Consider the following 25407-nt stretch of genomic DNA (forward strand, 5'->3'; position numbering starts at 1 on the left):
AAAAGAATCAAGCCGGCTCCCCTCCTGCTGCTCCCCGCCTCATCCCAGGAAGTGTACACTCGCACTCGGCCGACAGACGCCAGCGACTAGCCGCATTGCTGGGTGTTTGCCGCACATTATTAAGCAGCCATCAGCACAGTGCGCACACACACACATATAAACACACACATATAAACACACAAGCCTCTGCTGTCCCGACACCAGACAGACACAAGCATGTCCGGCGAGGAGCTCAGATCGGATGGGAAATGGTTCGGCGACGACTACGACAGGATGCTTGGGAACACGGCGACGCGGTTCGACGAGCTACGTGACGAGCTGAAGTCGAGAGGAGGCGAGGCTGCTGACGACCTGGATCAACAATTTCATCCGTACCATGACGGGAAAGACGGGAAAAGGCCCCCCGTTGCTATGGAAACTGCATCCACAGGTAAGTTGGTGCAGCGTCAAAAAAAAAAAAAAAAAAAAAAAAAAACGATGGAGAGAAATTGATGCACTTGTGAATGTCCATTGCTAATCTATCATACGTCAACAAACAGTGGACTGCCAACCGCACACGTTCACATGTAGGCCTGGAAATTAGGCAGTGCACACCAAAAACAAGCATATTGTTTAATAAACATAGTCAGATACTGTCATATTTTTATTGAATAACAATATTGTGGTTGTGATATGTTAGAACGTGTGCTCAATGTGATGCAGTGCAGTTGCAACTACAACCACAATATTCTAATTATTATTATTCTAAATATTGCTAAATGAGAAGATGACAGAGTCCAGTGTTATCACAGGGGTCTCAAACTCAATTTACCCGGGGGCCACTGGAGCTAGGGTCTGGGTGAAGCTGGGCCGCATCAGGTAAAAAAAAAAAATATATATAATAAAAATATTAATAATATTAATTATATTAAATATTAATAAATAGATATATAATATAATAGTCTTCAATGCTTCTGCTATACCCTCCACTTTTTCTTTGGTTCTTTGGAAAAGCTCTGATAAAACATTAAATTATTATAAATTATGATAAATTAATTTTTATTAATTATTGAATTAATAAATAAATGTTTAATGTTAATTTTTATTTTTCAACACAAAATAAGATGGAAAAATATATAAGCAAATAAAAAACAAATGAAACAAATTAATTTTTATTTATTAATAAATTAGGAAATACATGTTTAAAAATAAAAATATAATAAAAATATTAATAAATATTAATTATATTAAATATTAATAAATATATATGTAATATAATAGTCTTCAATGCTTCTGCTATACCCTCCACCTTTTCAGTGCTTTGGTTCTTTGGAAAAGCTCTGATAAAACATTAAATTATTATAAATTATGATAAATTAATTTTTATTTATTATTAAATTATTAAATACATGTTTAATGTTAATTTTTATTTTTCTCCGGGTACTCCGGTTTCCTCCCACATTCCAAAAACATGCTAGGTTAATTGGCGACTCCAAATTGTCCATAGGTATGAATGTGAGTGTGAATGGTTGTTTGTCTATATGTGCCCTGTGATTGGCTGGCCACCAGTCCAGGGTGTACGCCGCCTCTCGCCCCAAGACAGCTGGGATAGGCTCCAGCACCCCCTGCAACCCTCGTGAGGATAAGCGGTAGAAAATGAACGAATGAATGAATAAATGGATATTAATTTTGGGCAAGGGCTGCACGGTGCTTGAGTGGTTAGCGCGCAGGCTTCACAGCTAGGAGACCTGAGTACAATTCCACTCTTGACCATTTCTGTGTGGAGTTTTGTGTGGGTTTTCTCCGGGTACTCCGGTTTCCTCCCACATTCCAAAAACATGCTAGGTTAATTAGCGACTCCAAATTGTCCATAGGTATGAATGTGAGTGTGAATGGTTGTTTGTCTATATGTGCCCTGTGATTGGCTGGCCACCAGTCCAGGGTATACCCCGCCTCTCGCCCCAAGACAGCTGAGATAGGCTCCAGAAAATGAATAAATGTGTTGTATAGTGTTTTTTTAAATATCGGTTATAATCGGGGGAAAAATCTGATACCGATATCAACCAATATCACATTTTTCTGCTCATAACGGGACATTAATTATCGGACATCCCTAATATTAATGTTCAACAGTTTGCTGGGCGAAATATGTATAATAAATTGAGGTTTAAAAGCAATACAATCTTCCCTTACTACAAGGTCACACAAGTCACAAAATAAAGTAGGATAACTTGTTAGTGGAAGCCATATTGTTTTATTTAGTACCATAATCATACCAGATATTCCTTCTGAGTTTATGATTCTCCTCAGCATATCGTGGCTGCTATTTCCAATTGGGAGCTGACTGTCAAGGCTGAGAAGTAAAAGTGGTGCCGGGGCACTTTTTTTTTAGTCACAAATTCACTGAAAAATTCATGAGAGGTTTAAAAAAACCTAGCCGACTGGCTTCCTGTCTTTCCATTTCATCGGCTAAGTCATCAAATTAAAAAAAAAAAAAAGGGCGGGGTTAATTGAGTTTAGATATTATGTCAGCTTAAAGCGTGCAAATAGAAATGTTAACATCCAAAAAGTCAGTTCCGTTCTTCACGAAATTCCACACTGCTGCCATGAATGTGAGATTATTATTCAGAGATCTTGTCACAAATGGATCATTCTAAGTCGGTGATAGGAGGAATAGAAGGAAAGAATAGTCTGGCCTTGGTGGAAACTCTATCCAGTCCAGATGTCTACAATTCCCCATCCAAGTAATCGATCCATGTCTGACCTAAATGTTGTTCACTGCACCACCATGAGCACTAACTCTATTTTCCACCCTGTCCAGTACTTACTTGGTAGACACTGGTTCATGTTATTTAAGTGTGAATTCATAAAAAGCTTTTAATTTATAATAATTTGCATATCTGTGTGAAAAAATGCCCTTACTTTTATGAGTAAAACCATCATTTAAGTACAACCTTATTCATTCATTCATTCATTTTCTACCGCTTTTCCACACGAGGGTCGCGGGGGGTGCTGGAGCCTATCCCAGCTGTCTACAGGCAGGAGGCGGGGTACACCCCGGACTGGTGTCCAGCCAATCACAGGGCATATATAGACAAACAACCATTCACACTCACATTCATACCTATGGACAATTTGGATTCGCTAATTAACCTAGCATGTTTTTGGAATGTGGGAGGAAACCGGAGTACCCGGAGAAAACCCACATAAAACTCCACACAGAGATGGTCAAGAGTGGAATTGAACTCAGGTCTCCTAGCTGTGATGCCTGCACGCTAATCACTCAGCCCGGTTGTAAACATTCATTTTCTACCGCTTATCCTCACTAGGGTTGCGGGGGTGCTGGAGCCTATCCCAGCTGTCTTCGGGGCGAGAGGCGGGGTACCCCCTGGACTGGTCGTCAGCCAATCACAGGGCACATATAGACAAACAACCATTCACACTCACATTCATACCTATGGACAATTTGGAGTCGCTAATTAACCTAGCATGTTTTTGGAATGTGGGAGGAAACCGGAGTACCCGGAGAAAACCCACGCATGCACGGGGAGAACATGCAAACTCCACACAGAGATGGCCGAGGGTGGAATCGAACTCTGGTCCTCCTAGCTGTGAGATCTGCGTGCCGCCCCCCCTCCTTATTAAATGCTTTAAATTTGGTGTAACAATCAGAGAACACTGCTTCTTTGTTTATGTCAGTAAATCTCTATCTGACTACTCCATGCGCTCGCGTCCCTTGTGTTTACTCTAAAAACGATTAAGAGGCAGGAAGTGAAATGCGATGCTTCTGTGGGTGTCCGTCTCGTATGCATGTGGTCAGTGTAAACCCCTGAGCAGAATATTCTAACGTTTCTTAATGCGATGAGAGCTACTATCACACACACAAAATAACATCTAGATCAGTGATTTTCAACCTTATTTGAGCCACGACACGAAAAATCTTGTGGCACACCACTAACCAAAAATGTTCCAAAATGTCACCACGACCTCACACGTGCATCAATAAGTCTATCGGAGGAACAAGCTAGGTGTTGCCACACGGACCAATATTACATTGCTATGCTAGTCTTTACACCACAGACACTCCACAGTAGCCACGTTTTTACATCACCACTTTTTCTCTTTCCGAATGACCTTTCGGGAAACAATGGTATCCATAGAAAGGAATATTCCAATCTCTTGTCTACATGCGCCGTGTGAAAATCAACCAGAATAGTCAATAGGGCATGCCCAGTAAAACGTAAACATCAACATCACGTGATACCGGCTTCCCCCGAGTTTTTCTTTCACTTGTTGGAATAACTCCGTATTGCCAGTTTTTCGTCTGTCCAGTCTTGAAATTTAGTTTGAATCAAAAACCAACTTTGCTTAGTCCAGTGCCGATTGCTGGCCTCCATTTTTAAAAGTGAAGAACGTCTGGATCTGCGTGTTACGTCATATCTGAGCATGCGCTGAAAGAACGCACCCGGGATAAATTTAAACAGGAAAAGATCAAATTCAATCTTGCTAATATTTTATAATTAAACTCGGGACATTTATTTTCTTTTTTAATAAAACTGGACTTATGAATAAAGTATAGAAGGGTTTAGATTCTGTTCCACAGATGGCGCTAATGCACACTAAAGCTGCTTGCCAACCGCCAATAAACAACAGAAGAAGAAGAACGCAGTCTGACAACTTTCCGTTTGAGCGGGTACAAGATACCCCAATCGGATTGGTTAAAGGAATATTCCATCCCTGTTCAATTCTTTCCGTTTGAGCAAATAAACCAAATGCAATTGGAATATTTGGGTCCATGTATACTATTGACATAATGGCTATTGACATCATATTTGCAAATGATGATTAATAAATGTTAATTATAAAAAGTGATATTGGATAATTCCTCACGGCACACCTGACGGTTTCTCAAGGTACACTAGTGTGCCCGCGGCACAGTGGTTGAAAATCACTGATCTTGATTGTTTACGATGATTTATTATTTAAGCGCATGCCTATGTATGTACGCTTTAATGCCAAATTCTGCATTGAAAAATGCTCATTTAAAGAAGTTATACTAAATTGACAGCTTGGAGTAGACAGTCAGTCTCCCACACACTATCCATTCATCCATAAATATCCACCCGAGCAACACAAAAAAAAAAAAGGATCAATACACCATCACGGCCACAGAATCCAAATAGGTTCCCTTTTATCCAAAGTGCCTCCCCATTGATCTACCTTAAGCCAAATGCAACAATAACATTTGTCCTGTGTGGCCTTCAGTGACGCTTCTTACCATAATTGTATGCTTCTTTTGTTTAGGATCAATGCAACTCACAGCCGTCAATTGTTTTCAGCACGGCTGGTATTTTGTCTTTATTTTTATCGACTTCTGCAAGTCATTTAGTTTGTACTTGCACTCGCATTTAAGGCTGCCTTTTGTTATCTCCCATTTTCAGTGCCTTTACAGGCATTGAAATGGAATAAGAAATGGTCCGTTTTCATAGGTTCGGTCAGACATTGTAATCAATATATTAGATGAGAAAGCATTCAAAGTTTGGGTCACGTCATGACTGTACAGACTGACACTTTTCACTTATGTCTTTCTTTTGATTATTGATATGATTGTTTTAAAGCAGGGGTCTCAAACTCATTTTACTTGGGGGGCCACTGGAGCTAGGGTCTGGGTGAAAAAAAAACGCATTTATTAAAAATAGAAAAATGAAAAAACTTTGCTTTGGTTCCGATTTTCTACAAGAAAAGCTCTGATAAAACATTCCACTGTTCTCAAATATCTTAATTTTTATTTTTCTACACAAAATAAGATGAAAAATAAATAAACAAATCAAGAAAATAAATCAATCAGTAATAAATAAATATAATAATAATAATAAAACGGCAAATAATTAAAAATTAAGAAACCACATATAGTTGGTGGGTAGACAAATTATTTTTTTCAGATTAAAATGAACAAAGCATTATTAGAGCCCTGTAGACATGACAAAACACAACTATAGTCACATTTATACTCTTTTTATTTACAACATATTGCGCAACTGCAGGGTTTTGTGACACATGCTAACTTGCAAACGAGAGAGCTAGCTACCTAAACGGTAGCCTTCAAGTTATTTCCTTTAAACTTAAATAGCCAAAGCTAGCTGTGAGGTCAGCGCGCTAACCACTAGTCCGCCGTGCCACCCACCTTTGACTTACTTTTTCTTTATCAGCAACCGAAACCCAAAAAAAAAGAAAAAGTCACTACTTTTGATCCGGAAACATTTTGCTTGTAGACAAGTGATGGCTTATATTTCTATAATTTCTATATTTCTATTATTTTGTAGTGTGGAGCATCAGTAGCATAGATATATTTTTTTTTCTACAAGGTCATGGGAGTGAAAGAGAACACTACCATTTAGAAGAACATCTATCAAGTAACTGAATGATTTCTACTCTGTAGCACATTTACTGCTGTTTTGAAGGTTAATACCCGGCAGAGGAGATTTCTATTTTCAAAAAAAAAAAAAAACTAGCGCATTAAATTTGCAACGGGAGAAGCTTTTGATATCCCGTGCTCCGCATACGAGTCGTCTTCGTATATAATGCACATAGCAAACAAAAGCTCCCTTTTAACAGAGCATCCGCTAAGGACGACTTGTGTTTTATAACCCTGACATAATTCTGTTGGCATCAGTGTGTGAGAATTCATTCTGTTGTCGCCGCTAATGCCATGTATGAATGCAAGCTAAGCCTTGTGGGACTCCTCAGATTGAAAAATGCCGCCAGTCTCAACACTGCAAGTTTTGTCAAGAGCATCAAACCTACTGCATCGTCACTGATGCGGATGACTTACGCAACGACCGGTGAGCCGGTGCTTCGGTGCAGCGAATAGAGGATGCACGGTGAAGGGTGTGTCTTAGCCACATTTTTGGCATCAGTAGGATTAGTGGCATTTGAGAGCATCACACATCACTTCTTCTTCACGGCGTCTAGTGCTTACCACAGGCTGTGTATATTGTCAGTGTTTTGAATCAGTGAGTGCGAGATTATGTAGGCGTTGCCAGGGTGATGACTGAAGGGGGACCTATACGATGGTCGTGAACTAAAAAGAGGATTATGTTGATTTGCTTTAGCAGGACATCAAGGGCGTTTATGTCTCTGGGCCAACAGCTGTGGCCACCTAGTTTTACACTGACCGATCACACCATGATAAATCCACATAGTCACGCTCGGTTTTGATTGAATAAATATCATGCATGCTACTGAGATTATTTTAACTCCCTTCTGAATAGCGGGACTTATGACTCGGTACTGCACACTCTATGCTGTATTGGTAATTAATACAGCATATTATTGCACTATTAATAATATTGCACTATTGTACATACAGTAAATCTCGGATATATCGGATTCAATTGTTCCCACTGGTTTTGTCCGATATAAGCGAAATCCGTTATATGCGTATACCGGAAAATGTCCGTTTTACGCATATATCGGATTTATATCCGGTATATGCGTAAATCGGATTTTATCCGTTATAAAAAGGCACTTCCTTGACTATGTTTCCAATGTACCTGGACGCGCAGGCAACGCTGCAAATGCTGCAAATGACGTCGTATAGCGGCCTGTCACGATTCGGCGAATCGGAGCGCCACGATGCGGCCATCCGATATATGCGAGGGAAATTTAATGGAAATGCATTGGAACGGGACTGGAGATTTTTGTCCGAAATAGGCGAAATCCGTTATAAAAAATCCGATATATGCAATGAATTTTTATTGGAAATGCATTACAGAAAAATCGGTTCTTTATTATCTGTCCATTGTGAGCGAATTTCCGATATATCCGAGTCCGATATATCCGAGGTTTACTGTATCTTGTTGCATTCATTGATCATACTGTTTATAATTTATATAATCTGCAATAACCATACTCTAGTAGTCACTTCACTGCAATACTGTACATATTACTGTTATTATATATTGTCATATCCATACTGTTTATAATCTGTATAATCTACAATAGCCATATTATAGTCATTTATATCCCTGTACATATCCTCACTGTATTATAGTCATAGCTTGTTATAGTTTTTTTTTTTTTTTTACATAGATCTGTCCATTTTTTTTTCTACATTTACTTACTACAGTAAACCTCGGATATATCGGACTCGGATATATCGGAAATTCGCTCACAACGGACAGATAAAAAAGAACCAATTTTTCTGTAATGCATTTCCAATAAAAATTCATTGCATATATCGGATTTTTTATAACGGATTTCGCCTATTTCGGACAAAATCTCCAGTCCCGTTCCAATGCATTTCCATTAAATTTCCCTCGCATATATCGGATGGCCGCATCGTGGCGCTCCGATTCGCCGAATCGTGACAGGCCGCTATACGACGTCATTTGCAGCGTTTGCAGCGTTGCCTGCGCGTCCAGGTACATTGGAAACATAGTCAAGGAAGTGCCTTTTTATAACAGATAAAATCCGATTTACGCATATACCGGATATAAATCCGATATACATATTCGGACAAAACCAGTGGGAACAATTGAATCCGATATATCCAAGGTTTACTGTACTAAGGTACTTATAAAATTGCACTTCTGGTTGGATGCTAACTGCATTTTGTTCCCCTTTACCAGTGACATGAGCAATAACAATAAAGTTGAATCTAATCTAATCTAATCTAATCTAATCTAATCTAATCTAATCTAATGACAAAAATGGTGGCGAGGCGTCTAGAGATGAAGCACCAGACAGGGACATCCTGACCTGTTGTCTCCTCTGTCATTTCAGCCTTCATCCTCCCCTCCGCTGCTAACCCAAAGGCTGCACATTTAAATCTTTCTCCCCCCCCATAACCGAGCCCGGCAGCTGGAGCCAGACTATTTATAGCGCCACCTCTGCCCGGGGAGAAGCGGGGGCTAGAGAACAGGAGGAGGGAGCGACTGCGACTTGTACACACAGCACAACACAAATATTAGTATCCTGCGTGGGTGCTGTTTATGTTTGTTTGGATTTTCCTGTGCGCTTGGCATGGGAGTGTTTGCCAACAAAGATGCATGAACTACCAGACGTAACATAATACTTGAAATACAGTAAAACTATTCTATGATGTGGTTTCTGTAGATGTTTAAATATAGACAAAATAAAGCAAAGATCCCAGAGTTACACTATTATCTACTGTACAGGCAATGATTTTAACTATTAAGTCATTCATTCAGGGCGGCATGGCGGTCAAGTGGTTAGTGCGCAGACCTCACAGCAAGGAGACCAGGGTTCAATTCCACCCTCGGCCATCTCTGTGTGGAGTTTGCATGTTCTCCCCGTGCATGCGTGGGTTTACTCCGGGTACTCCGGTTTCCTCCCAACATTCCAAAAACATGCTAGGTTAATTAGCGACTCCAAATTGTCCATAGGTATGAATGTGAGTGTGAATGGTTGTTTGTCTATATGTGCCCTGTGATTGGCTGGTGACCAGTCCAGGGTGTACCCCGCCTCTCGCCCGAAGACAGCTGGGATAGGCTCCAGCCACCCCCCGCGACCCTCGTGAGGAAAAGCGGTAGAAAATGAATGAATGATCGCTTATCCTCACGAGGGTCGCGGAGGTGCTGGAGGGTTCTGTAGTTAGCTCAGTAGCTTGCTATGCTAGCAGTGACCGTCTGCTTTGTCCCTGAAGGGAGGGTACTTTCATGTCTTCAGGGCTCTTTCATTCATTCATTCATTCATTTTCTACCGCTTTTTCCTCACTGGGGTTGCGGGGGGTGCTAGAGCCCATCCCAGCTGTCTTCGGGGTGAGAGGCGGGGTACACCCTGGACTGGTGGCCAGCCAATCACAGAACACATATAGACAAACAACCATTCACATTCACATTCATACCTATGGACAATTTGGAGTCGCTAATTAACCTAGCATGTTTTTGGAATGTGGGAGGAAACCGGAGTACCCGGACAAAACCCACACATGCACGGGGAGAACATGCAAACTCCACACAGAGATGGCCGAGTATGGAATTGAACTCTGGTCTCATACCTGTGATGCCTGCACGCGAAATCACTCAGCCCGGTTGTAAACATTCATTTTCTACCGCTTATCCTCACTAGGGTTGCAGGCGTGCTGGAGCCTATCCCAGCTGTCTTCGGCGCGAGAGGCGGGGTACACCCTGGACTGGTGGCCAGCCAATCACAGGGCACATATAGACAAACAACCATTCACACTCACATTCATACCTATGGACAATTTGGAGTCGCTAATTAACCTAGCATGTAACATGCAAACTCCAAACTTAGATGGTTGAGGGTGGGATTGAACTCGGGACTCTTAGCTGTGAAGCCTGCGCGCTAACCACAATTCAGTAATTTTAGTTCAAAATATATACTTTTTAGTGATGTTTGTTGTCAGTTATTAATAGTGATTTGGCAAAGTTTAGCTGCTAATGTTAGCTATCGAGTGATGTGGGGCATGGGTTGCAACATCACAGCAGTGAGAGGGCGGAGTATGCACATTCGAAAGGTAGTACCTAACAATAATAATCAATTACAAAGCCTACGTATGTACTGGAGTCTTACTGCTTTGAATACAACTATGATTTACTTTTGGTGTACTGCATGTTCTTCTTCTTCTTCTCTAAACACCCATTGTTGAGGGTAATCCTAGTTTTAGAATTGGTGCCAAAGAAAGATCAAAACATATTTGCTGAATAATCTTGTCATGAGACATGCTGATGTCTTGCAGGACTTTCATGCACGACAGGAGTTCAAACTGCAAAGTTTGAAATTATGGAATGTTATGTAATTAATATGGGATAAATTACTATTGAGTGACAGACACAGACTTCTCTGCACCCTACACTTCTTACAGTGGACATGTTTGCTTTTGCATGACAAATACATGCAAGTTTTCCAAACATTAGCCTTCATTTTTATGCATGCATGCCCTTATTGTGGTTTTAGTAACAGAGGACATGTAGAGTGTGTCTGCATGATTCAGAATAGACTTCGGTTATGGCTCTGTGGGGTTTTTGTTGGCTGAACAATCTGCCTTTGTCTCGCACAAGCAGCCCGTGTTAGCACTGCCTCACTGAGCCGCACAACAGAGCGCCCACTTTCGACTGCGTGCCGCTCCCAAAGCTGCGTGATGATGACGCCAACAAGCGCGTGACACAAAGTGGTGTCACATTTAGGCCTATTAATTCCAATAAGGGCGGCACGGCGGTCTAGTGGTTAGCGCGCGGACCTCACAGTTAGGAGACCAGGGTTCAGTTCCACTCTCGGCCATCTCTGTGTGGAGTTTGCATGTTCTCCCCGTGCATGCGTGGGTTTTCTCCGGGTACTCCGGTTTCCTCCCACATTCCAAAAACATGCTAGGTTAATTAGCGACTCCAAATTGTCCATAGGTATGAATGTGAGTGTGAATGGTTGTTTGTCTATATGTGCCCTGTGATTGGCTGGCCACCAGTCCAAGGTGTACCCCGCCTCTCGCCCATAGACAGCTGGGATAGGCTCCAGCATCCCCCGCGACCCTCGTGAGGAAAAAGCGTTAGAAAATGAATGAATGAATGAATGAATTCCAATAAGTATTCATTTCTTTCTCCCCTTCTCTGTGTTGTTCTCATAGATGACACCATGTCAGGCCTGTTTAGGAACCCTATGAATGACGACGGTGACGTGTACACCTCACTGCTGTCCAATCAAAGCTTCACATCAGGTCGAGAATCTTCATACCTGTTTGACAACAAAAAGCCCTCCTCTGGTTCCTCCGAGCTGGACCACTTCTCCGATGATACTTATAGTTTCAGCTCCAGCACCAAGAAGACCATGTCCGATCTGCCCAACGACATGCCCAAGTCTCTAGAGAAGACAGAATCGTACAACTACATGGATATAAGCCGCGGGGATGAACGCCACGACCACAGCCTTGTGGACATCGGATTGACCGGGGGTGATTCACTCAGCGGCTACATGGACAACCCTGGAAGAGATGAAGAGGAAGAAGAAGAGAATTTAGGTCCAGCCCTGGGTTCCCACTCTTTCCCCTATGTGGAAGAACCATCTGATGAGGAGTTGTCTGACTACCGTTCTTACCGCAACCTGGGTGGAACTCCACAGTCGGCAAGTCCCGTGAAGATCACCTTGACCCAGTCGCATCCTCCAGCGGCCAAAGCGGAGCCTCAGCAGCGCCCCCCTGCAGTCAGTGGGCCTGATCGAGAAAATGTGCTTAGTGTGGGCCTACAAGGGGTCCCCACTGTGACCTTGTCAGAACCAGAGGATGAAAGCCCAGCTTCCACCCCCAATGTTTCACCTACACGTAAGCAAATACACACACACACACACACACAGACGTTACTATATGGGCACAAGTATTGAGAATACAATCAATTAAAGCTCCCATATTATATTACAGTAAACCTCGGATATATCGGACTCGGATATATCGGAAATTCGCTCACAACGGACAGATAAAAAAGAAGCGATTTTTCTGTAATGCATTTCCAATAAAAATTCATTGCATATATCGGATTTTTTATAACGGATTTCGCCTATTTCGGACAAAAGCTCCAGTTTTGTTCCAATGCATTTCCATTAAATTTCCCTTGCATTTATCGGATGGCCGCATCGTTATGCTAATCTTGTTGATGTCACTGGCTATTGTCTTTCTCCTGGCTCCAGATTTAGGACAAATATAAAAGTGAGTGACGTCAATAATACTAGCACAGCAGTGAATGAGATCTTAACCTCACTATTGGAAATAACGTAGGCCTGACGGGCGTAACAGGGTCTAGCTTAATTAACAATTTGTGATGCTCAGAGTCCAATAAAGTTCAATTCTCATTACCTTAAGTCTCTTTTCATTGCCCAGTCCAGGTACATTGGAAACATAGTCAAGGAAGTGCCTTTTTATAACGGATAAAATCCGATTTACGCATATACCGGATATAAATCCGATATATGCGTAAAACGGACATTTGCCGGGATACGCATATAACGGATTTCGCTTATATCGGACAAAACCAGTGGGAACAATTGAATCCGATATATCCGAGGTTTACTGTATATATAAATAGATATTGTAAGTGTATTGTATTGTAAGTGTATATGTGAGAAAGAATAATGTAACATAGTATGAAATAAATTAAGGAAAAGAAAAGAAATATGCACAAAGCAAGGTTGAAACGGGTGTGCTTCCAGGAATGTGACGAGGAAGAACCTTTAAGATGAAATCATTCAAAATAATGTTGCAGAAAGTACAGCTAATATGAAGTATATCTTCATTTCTTATTCTACCAGGTGTCCCAATACTTTTGCCCCTATAGTGCATTTAAGATACTGTTTAGTAATTTATGAAGGCAGGCTTTAATAATTATTTTTCCACATATTTCTTTGAGAGCAGAAAAAGACTTCACTTCCCGTGACGTGTTCAAGGCCGACGCAGTGAAGCCTGCAGCTCCCAAAGGTAGTCCAGGTCCACAGGCGGGCTACAGGGACCAAGAGGGCAGCAGTGCCGAGTCGGGAGACTCTGAGATCGAGCTGGTGTCCGAAGATCTTCCCAAGGCTAGTAGCAACCCGTTTGCCGAAGCACCTAAAACCAAGGGCACCTTCAACCAGTCTAGCGGCACCTTCGACAACTCCCCAGTACCCAAGGTTGGTTTCGGCCTACCTGGCAACCACGCTACACCTGCAGCTTACAGCATTCTACGTGAGGAGAGAGAGGCGGAGCTTGATAGCGATCTCTTCATTGAGTCTGCATCAGAGGAGAGCCCGAAGAGAGAGCAGGGCGTTGGAGGCCCCAAACAGGCAGCCGTGAGCGCTCCGTCTCCCCTGGTTCCCAGTGCACCTCCTGCCCGCAGCGCCCCCGTGGGGGTGCCGGCTGAGCCCCCCGTCTCAGAAAAGGCCAACACCCAAGTCAAAGCAGAGGAAGACCGCGTGAGCAAGCCCAAGCCTCCCACTGCTGCTGTTCCCCCTGAGGTGCGTTCAGAGAGGTCCAGTCAGGAGAACACAAATGAAGGAAAAGTGGATCTTGGGAAGATGGCCGCTTCCTTCCTCCTGGAAGGTTTGAACAAAGAAAAGGGTGAGTGTGACAAACACTTATTATTATTCTGTCCATCAAACTTTTCTTTGTTGCCCACATACATGGACACAGATTTTAGTAGTGGTGAGTGATACCGCTAGATTTGGTGTCGATCTGATACCAAGTAAATAAAGGGCCTGTATCGCTGATATCGACACCAATAATTTTTACTTTTTTTTTTAAAGTAAGTTGGACGCATCATCAGTCTGAATCAATCTAAATCTAAATTTTGATAAAATCAGAATTCAGGAAAGAATTTGGGCAGAGTTTATAAGTAAATATAAAGTATTTTATGAGCATAATGAATGTTTTTATTCGGAAACTACACCATCCATCTAGATCAGGGGTCTCAAACTCAATTTACTTGGGCGCCACTGGAGCTAGGGTCTGGGCGAGACTGGGCCGCATCAGGTTTTCCAAAAAAAAAAAAAAAGAAAAAAAACGCATTTATTAAAAACAGAAAAATGAATAAACGTTGCTTTCGTTTTGATTTTCTACAAGAAAAGCTCTGATAAAACATTCCACTGTTCTCAAATATCTTAATTTTTATTTTTCTACACAAAATAAGATGAAAAATAAATCAAGAATAAAGAAAATCAATCAATCAGTAATATATAAATAAATATAATAACAATAAAACGGCAAATAATAAAAACTTAAGAAACCACATATAGTTGGTGGGTAGACAAATTATTTTTTTCAGATTAAAATGAACAAAGCATTATTAGAGCCCTGTAGACATGACAAAACACGACTATAGTCACATTTATACTCTTTTTATTTACAACATATTGCGCAACTGCAGGGTCTTGAGACACATGCTAACTCGCAAACTAGAGAGCTATAGCGACCTAAACGGTAGCCTTCAAGTTATTTCCTTTAAACTTAAATAGCCAAAAACGTACCACTTCCACACGGATAGGGAGGATAACTATTAACAGTTATTTAACCTTTAACATGAACATTAATCAAACGTAATAATTTTTTCTGGGTACATGATACCATACAGCATCCATATCAAACTTGCGCGGGCCGCACTAACATTAAACTTTCATATCTAGGCGGGGGCCTCAAACTAGTGTCCTGCGGGCCACATTTGGCCCGCGTGTTTGAGACCCCTGATCTAGATGATCATATGTTTAAGACCATAGCTAGTAGTTTTTGATTACTCCCTTGTCCAACCTATTGGTGTTTGACGTCTCTTGCATTTTTCTATAAATTCCTCCCCTAGCTGTCAGCAGCTAACTAGCTAGCTAGAATTATTCGCCGAGCATCTTGTCGTCGGACTCCAAATAAATGTGACTTTTCACCAAAGTGACATTTTGCTTGAATAATAAACAAGCAATCCAAGTAGCTTGTTTTTCCATCGGGTACATACCCTGGCTCATCCTATTCTTAACTGGTCTTAAAATTAGGATTAGGAGTATATGTGTATTTTTCATACGTTAGTAATACATCTCAGATATTTACACCCTGTGGTTGACCATTCCTTGTTGTGGTTGTGACATTGAGACATATTTACAACTTTGTTGGTGTGTGAATGGAGGTACAAAACCACACGGTAAACAAACATACCCTGACGTTGTTTACCTCCTCCAAGCTGCTGCACGGGTGCTGTTGTGTTGTTTGTTGACAAGGCCACCAAATAAACCATGTTGTAGAGAGAGGTAGGACCTGACCCAGCTGCTGTGCTCGTCTGTGCCAGGAGTGTGTGGGAAGTCCTTGTTGTCATTTTGTGAGTCTGCTTCCCCCTAGTGGTGTACAAGAAGGAAAAATTCATATGCATAATTTACATCCTGACTGTGCAAAAAAATAAAAAAAATAAAAAAACAGACCTCAACAATATGAATTTTAAAAACCTAGTCGTCAGTCAGGGTACAATCGATGCTTTTCAGAGTTGCACAGAGCGTGGCTCATTGTTTGACTCTTTAAAATCCTAGGATTAGATAAGACAAACATGCCAGTCACAGTCAGATTGAGTTCATTGGGTCTAAATTGCACACTGCATAGCAAGTTGTGTATTTTGTCTGCCATTAGCTGTTCATTCTGGCCCTGTTTACATAATCCTTGGATGTTAAAAGTGGGGCAGACTCCTTCTAAGGCGCCTTGAGGGATTACATGTGCATTTCATATTGTTTGATGGCTATGGAAAATTACATAAGAAGTATTGGCTTTGTTGTAGGATGCAGCCGTGATCACTATTATATTTCCTATTCCGATATAAGATGCTGTTTAGTGTGATAAATGTTTTTAATTCTACTGAACTGGCTTCCTTTTTGTTTTGTTTATTCACTGTAGGAAGGTTCTGGAAAAATAAAAAACAGGTCACATGTATGTTTTTCCACCGCTAGAGGGCGCAGTGCTACTTCAGCATTAAGAGTGACTGGCGCGTCATCCTCAGTTGCCATAGAAACACTGATGGGGGAGCACGTTCAGTCTGGCTCATAGAGATGTGTTTTTTCCCCTACTTCTTAGTGGGTGTTGGCAGTGTGGAGGCTGCAGTGAACAGAAGGTGTGAGGTGTGGTTGCCTGCAGGGGGACGGGGTGGGGGGGGGGCTCTTTCTAGAAGTATGTAACCACCAATGGTATACATCAAGGAGGGGTGTTTTCCACACAATGATGACACTGTGGTGATTGTGCACTTTCTCGTTGCATTTTCAGTCGCTCCTCTGGAGGAGGAAGTGGTTAAACACAGACATATCCTCAAGGCAATAAACACACAGCGTTGTGCTCCAGCTTCCATGCAGAATGCATGCCTTCTTGTATTAATTATTAAAGTTGAAGCACTTTGCTTCCTCGGTTCTCAGTGAGCCATCGTGGGAAGCTATTTGAAGCGCTCACCTTAAATACTGTCAGCACAGGCTGTCTGACATATTAATCCAAAACAGGGTCAGCCTTGTTCAAGCTTTATAATAAACATATTTAATTTCATATACATCACAATGATTAGCCAACCATTTGAAGATCTATTTTTAGAGCTAATGTAAGCATCTTTTACGCTCAATGTAATGCTTTGAAAGTAAAATGGTGCTTTGAATTATTCTCCCACAGCTTGTGTCTGTTGGAAGCTTTGCGTTGGGCTTTTATTGTGAAAAGCTCGGCTACCATCCCTCTCGAGACAAAAGCCCTCTCGTCCCCGACGGCTACTAATTATTGCATGGCTGGTGTGATGCAGCGGCGACTGTGATGTTTATAGTTTGCCTCCCTCCTGCCCTACTAGCACACACACACACACACACACACACACACACACACTTTTCCCGATTCACAGCATCCGTGTGTGAGCACCGCCAGTCGGCAGCATCCGGGAAGCCTCTCCATCCCCATCCTAGCACCCTCCCTCCTATTCTCCCTCCCTCTCTTGTCGACTCCGCCGTGCTCTAGCATCCTTTTTCGACCATTCATGCCTTTTCTGCGATGAGTGAGTGAGCGTGAGACACGGAAGACGTGCACAAAGAAGCAAGCGGACGCCATAAAAAGCAAGAAAGAAAGACAAAGAGAGAGAACAGGGACAAACGCGATCATCAGCATGCAGGCCGCTGCAGATGTGACCAAGAAGGAAAGCTCCTGGAGCAGCTGGAAGGGCCAGGGTACTTGCTCGGATTTTTCTGTTTATGTTTGTTGTGCATGTTGCTTAAAAGATCTAGAATTATTTCAAATGTGTAGTCTTAATTTGCGCTCCGCATGTGTGCATTTGTCATAGTATCAGTCGGTGTGCACGGACACACCCTGATGGCACATCAATTGTGCTGCATGTGTGTGCACAAAACAAAAGGAGCGTGGGTGTGAGTCACAGTCTTGCGTTGAGATGGATAGCATGCATGGACAGCAGCGCATTGAGAGATGTTCATGTTGATAAGAATGCATTACGTTTGTTAGTTAGCAAAAGCACAGTGGTATTCTTACATGCTCCGGGTTTTTTTTTTTTTTCTATCGCGACGTGCACCAGGCCAGCACTGACAGACTGTCTCCATGGTAACCAGGGCACACCCATCCCCATTACATCAGCCCTATTTCCTAGGCTGCCATGGCGCCTTGGAGAGAAACCATCCTCCGTCTGTCTATTTCCAGCAGGGGGGGCTTTAAAAAAAAAAAAGACAGCATATGAGAAAATGGCACAATTTCCTCCACCCTAAATCATCATCGCCATCACCATCTCAGATTCTAGGTTTTGATTTTCCAATGTCAGAGTAATTTGTCATCTGGGTGAATGAGCAATTTCATTATGTAACTGAATTGATGTCTGTGTAAAGTGACCACCAATCTAATTTACTAGTTTGTACTTTCTCAAATAGTGGCCTCCACTTTAATAAATGCTGTAACCTAACCAATCCCCTAAATCAAACAGACACCCCTATTTCCTTAGGAAAAATATAAGCTATATACAGTAAACCTCGGATATATCGGACTCGGATATATCGGAAATTCGCTCACAACGGACAGATAAAAAAGAACCAATTTTTCTGTAATGCATTTCCAATAAAAATTCATTGCATATATCGGATTTTTTATAACGGATTTCGCCTATTTCGGACAAAATCTCCAGTCCCGTTCCAATGCATTTCCATTAAATTTCCCTCGCATATATCGGATGGCCGCATCGTGGCGCTCCGATTCGCCGAATCGTGACAGGCCGCTATACGACGTCATTTGCAGCGTTTGCAGCGTTGCCTGCGCGTCCAGGTACATTGGAAACATAGTCAAGGAAGTGCCTTTTTATAACGGATAAAATCTGATTTACGCATATACCGGATATAAATCCGATATATGCATAAAACTGACATTTTCCGGTATACGCATATAACGGATTTCGCTTATATCGGACAAAACCAGTGGGAACAATTGAATCCGATATATCCGAGGTTTACTGTATATATTATTAGAAAAATACAGTCTCCCACCGTAATAACCACCTTAACCCTGATCGATGCCTGGTTCTCTCTGCAGACGAGTAAATAAACACCCCACGCTACCACAGTACCTATGTTTAGTCACTCTGTATGCTCTAGAACTAGCTCACTACTGGGACCTTCACAGGCGTGTTTACACAGATCGAGTCGCATGCGGGACTGACATCATCATGACAGAAAACCGAACACGCTACAGTACTGTACTGTACAAATGTCACATCCAAGCAGTATTTCATGTGGCAGATGATATCTTTAAGCGCTCTGAATGATTCTTGGTTGTACTTGCTGCTTGTTATGTTGACGCATGAGTCAGAAATTATAAAAAAAAAATGAATTCAAACACTAACTAAGCACGATTAAAGTCTGTTGTATACTGCTGCAATTTTATTATTATTTTTAAAGGGATATTTTTGATTCAGTTCTAGGATTGGATGTAAACAGATTATGCAGGTGTACTAAATATTAGTGTGCATTTGTTTGTACACCTTGTGACATGTAGATGCCTGAAGGCCTACATGGGAAAAACTCTTGGCAGCAGAAGTCCCATTGCATGTTTGCACACTCGGGCTGATGCCTTGTTTGAGGCCATGAGGATGTCTTCAGTGATTTAATGAGGTCAGGCTAAACTAGTTTCACTACAGAAAAAAAAAAAGGAGTGGGGAATTCATATTCTTGTCAAGGGTGATAATCGTTCGCTCTGGTTTTCTGTGTATTTGTGATGAAGATAGGAGGAAGTCCGCTAACAGGGCCCGACTTAACATGCATTGTTTATGCAATGATGAAACTGTTGTCTGTGTAGTTCAGCTACTGCTTTAACAAAAAGGCACTTCATTTCACCAAATCTAAAACGCACCGCCTGTCGTTTTCCTTTGATGCGTGCAGGTTTTATCATGCGAAAAGGTAACACACGTCTCTGTTAACCTGCCTTTGTCCCTTTGTGTTCCACAGTAAAAGGGAGTGGCTGTCTTTATCTTTACGGGGGTGCACACCCGTTTCGGTTCCTGTGTGTTCCCTGATTCAAACCATATGAATCTCTCTGTTCCCTAAGGAACGCTCCCCCCCCCCCCCCCCCCCCTCCCTCTTTCTCTGTCCTCCGGCCCCTCCCGTCCTCTCCGGGTGATGAAATGGAGCACGGTAGCCATGGTAACTGCATCAGGCAGGTGCTCGGCAGTCTTACCGCCAGGCCATTGTGATGGAGCATCGGCTAATGGCTCTGTGTTTCCTGTCTTGACACAATTTGGTTGTTTGTGTATGAAACGCTAGTATTAAGCGTTGATTTTGAGTTTCGACACGTGTTAGTAGCGCGGCCTGAGCTTAAAAAAAACAAAAAAACATAGTGTGTGTGTGCGCTAAAGTGCTTCTTTAGCAACACAGCCCAATAGATGCCCCCCTTATAGCCCTGTCACTCATCAAGCAGCTGCTGATAGGCTACTGTGCTTAGGAGTCCCTCCTCTCCTGTGCAGATTAGGAGGTGGCAAAGGGAGAGGGGGGGGCACACACAGACGCCCCCCCCCCCCCCCCCCTCGCTCTCCTTTTGTCCGTGAATAAAGCAGCTGCCTCTTTCCCCGTTCAGCCATGGGAGCCGCAGGTCAGTACATGCTTCTACTGCACTAAGCTACAGCTCGCAGGTCTGCAGTACACGCCGACTCTACAGTAGTCCTTGCTTTGGCTTCTTTTGTGTTTGTCTGCGTGTGTGTGTGGTCTACAACTAATGACTGAGGCGACCCACCTGTGCGTGCGTGTTCCTCTCACAGCATCTCCAACACGCTGAGTTTGGCGTCACAGTGAGGGATGGTGGCGCACGTAGATAGATAGATCTTCCCACTCCTTCTGATGCTAATTTCATAGATATGTCACATACTGTGCCTTCCTGTGAAGAAGTAATACAAACAGTACATGCTGTGTTAAAAAGTTGCGGGGCCCATTGTAACAAATTGCCTCCAAAGAAACCTGCGGTTTAGCCGGGCCTTTTTGGACTCCACAGATGTCTTTACAGAGGAGAGCAAAGATGGCCGTCATCACTATGCTGTTCACAGCTCCATGGCTAAAATTAGAGCAGGCAAAAAAGCAGTTGGACAGTTCAGAGAGGAGAAAGGCAACTGGAGAATCGCTCTCTCCTTAACATATTGTCATGGTAGGATTCTGCTATGTCAACACCAGTGGACAGTTACTCGGGGAGGAATAATGACAATATAAAGACAGATGTTCCCATTGAACTTCTGTAGCTCTAACTGCAAGTCCATAGGTTTTGGAAAAAGCTTATAAGATTATTCTTAGGAGTACCTTACACCTTCACGAAGCATCGTCATCCTTCATCACCGAGCTTCTTATCAGTGTGGCCATGTCAAACTGAACCGTTATCTGGAAATGTGCTGATTGTGCTCCCGTTTTTTGCCAGCCACAAGTCAATCATTAATTCTCCTCTCCAGGCAGTTTGTGCTGCATTATGGCGCCCGCTGTTTGTTTGGAATGGATGTATGTTTGTGTACATGCTGTATGAGAGCACACCAGGTGGAAATGGTGATAAATGTAGCAATCTCACCTGTTATCTCAGGAAAGGGGTTTGGATGTATATACATATGGTGTATATATATCATATAGAGAAAGGTCAAAGGGTGAGTCCACCTCAAACTGGGATGAAAACTTGAACAAGGAAGCTGGGTTGAATCCACAATGAAGCAACAATCACAGGACTCTGGGTTAAGAATGAAACCACAACAGTTAATCGATCAATAGTTAATTGATTATCCAGGGAAATTTAACTATTTGGATATTCAATTATTCATTCATTCATTTTCTACCGCTTTTTCCTCACGAGGGTCGCGGGGTTGCTGGAGCCCATCCCAGCTGTCTTCGGGCGAGAGGCGGGGTACACCCTGGACTGGTGGCCAGCCAATCACAGGGCACATATAGACAAACAACCATTCACACTCACATTCATACCTATGGACAATTTGGAGTCGCCAATTAACCTAGCATGTTTTTGGAATGTGGGAGGAAACCGGAGTACCCGGAGAAAACCCACGCATGCACGGGGAGAACATGCAAACTCCACACAGAGATGGCCGAGGGTGGAATTGAACCCGGTCTCCTAGCTGTGAGGTCTGCGCGCTAACCACTCGACCACCGTGCCGGCCACGATATTCAATTAATCATTTCATTTTTAAATTAAAAAAAAAAAAAAAAAATATATATATATATATATATAATATATATATATAAGTTGCACAAGGCCAAAAATGCATAATTAGGTAGAAAAAAACATACATAAGTCGCACTGGAGTATAAGTCGCATTTTTTGCAGGTAATTTATTTTCCAAACTACTTGACCAAAACAGACATTACGTCATTTTGGAAAGCAAGTTCTAACAATAATAAAATAATACAGAACAGGCTGAATAGATTATCAGATATGCTAACACAATTGTTAATCAGCTACACGAAAAATAAACATAAACAGTACCTTTACTGTTTATGTTTATTTTTCGTGTCCATTGTAAATAAACATTTTTTTTTCATTTATAAGTCGCTCTGGAGTATAAGTCTCAGGAACAGCCAACCTATGAAAAAAAGTGCGACATATAGTCCGGAAAATACAGTATATGGCTTACTTTTATTTTTAAGTTGGTGTAGCTGTCGATGTGTCCAGCGAGGGAATGATCCTGTTTGCGGGTGGTAACCCTGTTTCTTCCTATCCTCCCCCCTTCAGCTATTGACCTGCTCTACTGGAGGAATGTGAAGCAGTCGGGAGCCGTGTTCAGCAGCGTGCTCCTGCTCCTCTTCTCCCTGACCCAGTTCAGCGTGGTCAGCGTCGGCGCCTACTTAGCCCTGGCTGCCCTCTCTGCTACCATCAGCTTCCGTATCTACAAATCTGTGCTCCAGGCCGTGCAGAAAACCGATGAGGGGCATCCTTTCAAGTGAGTGAATCATCCCCGCCACCATCACACAGATATTGCCTTCCATTTTAAAAAAAGTCTACATATCGAACAATTATCTGTCTTTCTGTCCTTTACATTCAGAGCCTACCTGGAGATGGAGATCTCTCTATCCCAGGACCAAATAGGCAAATATGCAGACAAAATCCTTCTCTACACTAACACCTGCATGAGGGAGCTCCGCCGGCTTTTCCTTGTTCAAGATCTGATCGACTCGTTGAAGGTTTGTGTACAAGTATCTTTCTCCATTTTGATATTTTTCCAAGATATTTCAATAAGCCCTGTTTCCACCAAGCAGTAGTTCTCCGTCTCCTTTACTGAAAAAGAGAAAAAAATTATTTCTCTGAACCCTCCCACCTTTTGGCACTCTTCCATTAAGATGCCAATAGCAGTAGTATTCGAACCAAAAGGGTGGATGTCACATTGTTTACTGCAGTGTTTTTCAACCTTTTTTGAGCCACGACATGTTTTTTTACATTGGCAAAATCTTGTGGCACACCACTAACCAAAAATGTTACAAAATGTCTCGCGGGCCGCATTTGGCCCGCAGGCCGTGAGTTTGAGACCCCTTTGTTAAAGGAATATTCCATCCCTGTTCAATTCTTTCCGTTTGAGCAAATAAACCAAATGCAATTGGAATATTTGGGTCCATGTATGCTATTGACATAATGGCTATTGATATAATATTTGCAAATGATGATTAATAAATGTTAACTATAAAAAGTGATATTGGATAATTCCTCACGGCACACCTGACGGTTTCTCAAGGTACACTAGTGTGCCGCGGCACAGTGGTTGAAAATCACTGGTTTACTGTATATCTCTCACCTCCACGACCTGCAGTATTCCCACATTGACAAGGTATAAACATGACTTATGGAAGTAACTCTAATATTTCTGTTGTACAGTTTGCCGTCCTGATGTGGCTACTGACATACGTAGGCGCCCTCTTCAACGGCCTGACATTGCTCATCCTAGGTGAGATCACCCTGACTCACTATGTCTCATGAACGTTCCCCCCCACACTGACTTCATAGACCTTTTCTGTGTTCACATTTTAAAATGGGAGCGATACGCGCTGGCGTGAACCGAGTACACCCGGGTTATTATTAGCTCTTTTATGTAATCGTAAGTGGGGCAGCATGTCTTTGTCAGTGTGTTAGTAACTATAATTGCTGTGGATGTTGACTTTGCGAGATTACGGTTTCATCGCTGTTTCGCTTCATGCGCCTACAGCTGTGGTCTCCATGTTCACCATGCCTGTGGTCTATGAGAAACATCAGGTAAGGATTACGTATATAGTATAGTAGAAATTATTGAGATTATTCCCATTATTCACATATTTTCCCCCTACTTCTAGGCACAGATCGATCAATATGTGGGACTAATACGGACCCATGTCAACTCTGTGGTGGGAAAGTGAGTTTTCTTTTACACTATCCATTCCAGCACATAATGGCTGCAAATTAAGCCTCTATAGCGGCCAGACATGCAGTTTATGGACTCATTTTCCTAATTTAGTATGACCGAGCATGTAGACTCATTTGAACACCATAAAAAGAGAGAATAGAGCAGCAGGTGCTCAGCTGCCAAGAACATCTTAATCCTATAAGACAACATGCAATTCTTACTTCTTGTCTGTGTCCAGGATCCAAGCAAAGATCCCCGGGGCCAAGAGAAAGGAGGAATAAGACCTCAGTTGTCCCATGGAAGAGGCTCACTCACCCTTAAAAGAGCCCGGTCACCGTCACGTGGGGGTGTCATGCTTTTGTCATCTTGGTGTTCTCTAAAAGCATCCACTGGAGAAGCCTTCACCCTGTCTATAGCAATGTAGACACTAACACACAACACACCATCACACGTACATAAACGCCACTAGGTAGACAAGTTCACAACTCGAAAAAACTTAAAGAGAAAAAGACGTTTTTTTGTGTTGCTTATTCTAAAAGTGCATGAAGTCGAGCCTTGGGTAAATATTTGATATCTTTTGTGACGTTTTTTGGGGAAAAAACACGCTACATTTTTGCTTTGCAGTGCTTACCACAAACTGTACGGTGTGGCACAAAAAAAAAAAAAAAAAAAAAGAAATAATAAAAGCTTAAGTGGCCACAGTCTTGCTCTGCTGCCAATGTTCGCTGCTTCATGTTCAAGTAAGCAGATGGAGCTTCTCTCAGTATATGTCTATATAAAATGATCAACAATGATTTCCTTTTGGTGTTTCCAAGCACAAAGTCATTTCAAAATATGCGTCTTAGATGTGGTATTTGTAGGGTCTTTGCTTTTGTATACCAATAAGGAACAATACACACACACTCATGTTATGGGTACTGTTGTACAATTACTATGAAGACAAGAAGTATCGGGTGATATTAAGCTTGTTTAAATAACTGTCCAACTTTGTACTATGTTCTACTATACTCTGTAGTTCTCTAGACCCTGGACTCTTAACTATTTGCACTTACACTATGTATTTAATTACAAGACTAAGAAAAATAAATGTACCTTGATGGATACCATTTACTTAGTC

At 42.1% G+C, this 25407-nt stretch overlaps 1 protein-coding gene across 3 annotated transcripts; it reads left to right on the top strand.

The window, feature by feature from the left end:
- On the top strand, positions 1–25396 carry rtn1a (reticulon 1a). Of its 3 annotated transcripts, XM_058089977.1 has the most exons (9): positions 1–430; positions 11585–12274; positions 13358–14035; positions 22655–22862; positions 22965–23103; positions 23789–23858; positions 24117–24163; positions 24241–24299; positions 24529–25396. In XM_058089977.1, the coding sequence occupies exons 1-9, from the start codon at positions 217–219 to the stop codon at positions 24569–24571; spliced, it is 2148 nt and encodes a 715-aa protein (XP_057945960.1). In that variant the 5' UTR covers positions 1–216; the 3' UTR covers positions 24572–25396. The 3 variants fall into 3 exon arrangements, with proteins under 3 accessions (XP_057945960.1, XP_057945961.1, XP_057945962.1); XM_058089978.1 differs by lacking the exons at positions 1–430; positions 11585–12274; positions 13358–14035 and adding an exon at positions 17123–17625; XM_058089979.1 differs by lacking the exons at positions 1–430; positions 11585–12274; positions 13358–14035 and adding an exon at positions 20467–20533.
- Positions 25397–25407: the final 11 nt, after the last annotated feature.

This window comes from Doryrhamphus excisus, chromosome 13 (genome assembly GCF_030265055.1).
Source record: "Doryrhamphus excisus isolate RoL2022-K1 chromosome 13, RoL_Dexc_1.0, whole genome shotgun sequence".
NCBI classification, from domain to species: domain Eukaryota; kingdom Metazoa; phylum Chordata; class Actinopteri; order Syngnathiformes; family Syngnathidae; genus Doryrhamphus; species Doryrhamphus excisus.

What these genes read in the sequence shown, in the direction of transcription:
- rtn1a (XM_058089977.1), top strand. Translation starts at nt 217, where the DNA reads ATGTCCGGCGAGGAGCTCAGATCGGATGGGAAATGGTTCGGCGACGAC. An exon ending in CCCCAATGTTTCACCTACAC is followed by an intron (nt 12,275 to 13,357) that starts GTAAGCAAATAC and finishes CTTTGAGAGCAG; the next exon opens with AAAAAGACTTCACTTCCCGT. An exon ending in GATGAGGGGCATCCTTTCAA is followed by an intron (nt 22,863 to 22,964) that starts GTGAGTGAATCA and finishes CTTTACATTCAG; the next exon opens with AGCCTACCTGGAGATGGAGA.